The 3,497-nt window shown below is 46.5% G+C and overlaps 1 protein-coding gene across 1 annotated transcript; it reads right to left on the bottom strand.

Moving 5' to 3' along the window:
• Window positions 1–1,868: 1,868 nt before the first annotated feature.
• On the bottom strand, window positions 1,869–2,651 carry LOC103971495 (peroxiredoxin-2E-2, chloroplastic). The gene has a single exon (XM_009385521.2). It carries the CDS (start codon window positions 2,649–2,651, stop codon window positions 1,869–1,871), a length of 783 nt encoding a protein of 260 aa, XP_009383796.2.
• Between the last annotated feature and the right edge of the window lie 846 nt (window positions 2,652–3,497).

The following is a 3,497-nucleotide window of genomic DNA, read 5'->3' as shown; positions in this document are numbered from 1 at the left end:
CTTTCCGCAACATCCGATCTCCTTGACGCAATGTCCGATCTTTTTGGCCCAATGTCCGAACTTATGGCACGAAGCATTCTGCCAATAAGTCAACCGATCCTCTGGCCCAACGTCCAATCTTCTGACAAGTTCACTCCAGCCCAACGTCTGATTCCTCCTACTTTAATCAATTTGTCTCTCCTTGATCAAAGCTAGTCCTGCATTACTTAAACGCATATTAGATGACTAACACATCAATTGATTTCATCATTAAAATCCGAGATTCAACACTTTAGTCATTGATTTTTTTATACGTCCATGTAGGATTTTTTTTTTTAAATTTTAGAAATATTCTTTTTCTCCTCGGTGATGAAAGATACAACAAGAATATAATGAATTGTTTCAGTAGGTTTTACTATAGAGAAAATCTTGATGGAAGAACTAATTTCATCGTAGAAGATGGTAATAAAGAATGTCGAAGGGATAAGTAAATAAAACAAAAAAATGAAAAACAAAGATTGAAAAGTTGAACGATGAAGATTAGGAACAACTTGAGGTAAAATATGTAAGTACTATTCATTTTTACATTACTAATAACATTATTAATAATGTTATTGATAATGATTTCATCGTGTTATAAGGGATAAATATATTAAAGCTATACTTGGAATTTGACTAGCAAGTTATATCTAAAGTATATAAGTCGAGGAGGGAAGAATATAGGAATTTGGTAGACCATCTAAACATATATAAAAGAATATTAAATCAATTAAAGAAAGTTAATTTAAATATTAATGAAGAAGATAAGGTACTGTTATTTCTTGCATCATTTGTCGACTCTTATGCTAACTTTATTTAGATGATAATGTGCAAAAATGATATGGTAACTCTAAAACAAGTTGAAGAAATTTTAATATTCATATTAATATGAAAAAAAATAAATATGAGAAAATGAATGATGAGAAGTTAGCTCGACAAAATATGATTTTTTTTTTACATAGGTAGATGTCAGCATGATCAAAAGTCAAATATTCGAAGACTACGGATAATATATTAAATAAAATTATCTACAGAAAAAGAAAAAAAAAAAAAAAGAACAAAAGGGTCGCTTATTATGGATTGACGAAGATGTCGTTGTAGTCTCCAAATGTATTCTTATAAAAGATTTAGTCAATTTGGCAAGTGGCATCATGATGATTCACAAATAGAGGTAAACCATGGTCGGCAAGGCCATCAGTTATCTTGCAGAAACCTGAGGTCAATTTGGCCAAAACAAAGCACCAGTGACTGAGGCGCCTCGTATTTTCCATAAACCACACACTGTGCGAATCGAGGAGGAGTTACCTCTGTGTCATTCCCATCGTATATCGTATATTTTGGTGACCCAGTGAGTGACTCTACAATCTCAGCAAATAGTTTTACTGAGAAAATGTTCATAAATTCTATGTGCTAACGTTAGGTCACAGTTTCGAGATCTAAACGCAAGAAACTCCACAAGGACAATGCTGAATTCGTCTGACCGCCGAGGAGTCGATCGGAAATCTCTATGAGCATACACCTATATGACTCACCCAAGTGGCTGTAAGCTCTCGACACTTACCATCCAGATCTTGAAGACGAGAACCGTCTCCCCTGCTCCTAGTCCCGCATGACACCGAGGAAGCAGCAAACACCAACTCAATATAAGTTTATCAAACAAAAGCATACTAAGTTCAAGATGTTCTACAACCACAATGTTCTTCTTCATTAAAAACATCATCAAAATCCGGAAGGAGACAGGAAATATGGCTACTCGCTTGCCTTGCCACAGTCCACACACCCAAAATTCCATCTTTTCTACCTTCCATTTCTTTCACAGTTTTATCCTAACTAAAACAGGGAAACCTCCGTCACAGCACTTTGAAGACATCGTCGGATCTAACAATAGCAGCGCCACCGCCGTTTTGGTAGTTCCTGAAGAGCGCCTTCACCACTCCGTCCGCTGCAACCAAGAGGTAACCCTCGGATCGCATCCCAAACCCCTCGGTACCTCCCCGGAGGTCAAGAGCCAAACCGAGCGCCCTTGCGAGCTCAGCGTCGGGGTCCGACAGCATCGTCACGCCGGCCTCCGCCGCCCCGAGCTGCTCCCCCCACGCCCTCATCACGTACACATCGTTCGCCGCCACGCAGGCGACCACCACCCCGCCGCCGCCTCTTTGTTTCATCTCCGCCGCCCTCTTCACAAGCCCCTCGGCAGAGAGCCCGAAGCTGGGGCCACTGCCGCTCCACCATCGGGGACGCCGCGGGGGCGCGAAGGCGCCTGGAACGGCCATTATGACGGTCCTCCTGCCGCGAGTAAGGCCGGAGATGGATACGGTGCGGACGGCGCCGCTGCGGTCGAGGTAGGATAGGGTCGCGTCGGGGAGGCGATCGCCAGCAGAAATGGTGCGCGGAGGAGGGGCGGCAGAAGGACGGGGCAGGCGGAGGGGACGAGGCCGAGGGCCTGGGAGGCCGTAGATGCCGAGAAGCGAGGAGCGGCGGGAGCGAGGGAGAACGGAGTGGGGGTTCCACGAGGCGGAGATGGGCCGGGAGCTGGCGGCGGACAACGCTACCGTGGGCGTCGTCGGGACGTGGGGGGAGGAACGGGATGCGGAGGAGAAGGTGGCGGCGATGTTGTTAACGGCGGCCGCCATCACGACGCAGAGCTCGTTGTTCACTTGCAGTGCCGATTGCATGTTTTATGAAGAGAGCAAGCGAGACAAACCGGACCATACTGGTGTCTCTTGGTGACGTGGCGTTCTATGACAGGTAGGAAGTGCAAAACTTGGGGACCGATGAAATCGTCGGTTTCCATGTCACAGTGTGATGTGAATTAAGTGCCGTGCGCAACAAGTCATGTTTAGGCTTCGTTAGCTATCGCATAACACCATCGGGCCTTATCCGTTTTTGGAAACATCAAACCTCACGCGAGACTCGTTTGAACACGTGGGGCCGGCGAGGGAGTGGGACCGGCGAGGCACAATGTGGTGCGTGTGGGAAGAGATACACCGTATCATGCAACAGCCATCAAATACAGTGCTTGCCGACATCACTCGCGTCGTTGACCGCCCTTTGGTGAACGCCTCTGCAGCGGACGCATGTGGCACGACCTGATACCTCGACCTTGCACCAGCAAATGGCCCAGAAGATGGCCTCGGCTCCATGAAATCCAACGACCATACCTGCTCGGGGCATACACCGGTGGCGCTCGCTCGAGCCCGTGCTAACCGTGTCGGAGGGCGACCCGATGGCGTGTCGATGAGAGCCGACAAAGTCATTGGCGGCTACCATGAATATATCGATGTGATCGTCACGGACGATGCCCACTACATCGTGGATATCAATCTTGTCATAGAATTCGAGATCGTAAAGCTGATGTGCATCGTGATGCTCCTTCGCATCCTTCGAACGATATTCGTCTTAGTCGAGATTTGCTTGAGCGCGTCGTAAAACTAATATTCATCGTCATAGTCGTAAGAAGCACGGGCATGCACACATCG

This window comes from Musa acuminata, chromosome BXJ1-11, assembly GCF_036884655.1.
Source record: "Musa acuminata AAA Group cultivar baxijiao chromosome BXJ1-11, Cavendish_Baxijiao_AAA, whole genome shotgun sequence".
NCBI classification, from domain to species: domain Eukaryota; kingdom Viridiplantae; phylum Streptophyta; class Magnoliopsida; order Zingiberales; family Musaceae; genus Musa; species Musa acuminata.
Note: the sequence above shows the minus strand (reverse complement) of the source record. Positions and strands in the feature narration are given on the sequence as shown.

Excerpts from the sequence above, each read along its gene's own strand:
- LOC103971495 (XM_009385521.2), bottom strand. The coding sequence starts at position 2,651 with ATGGCGGCCGCCGTTAACAACATCGCCGCCACCTTCTCCTCCGCATCC.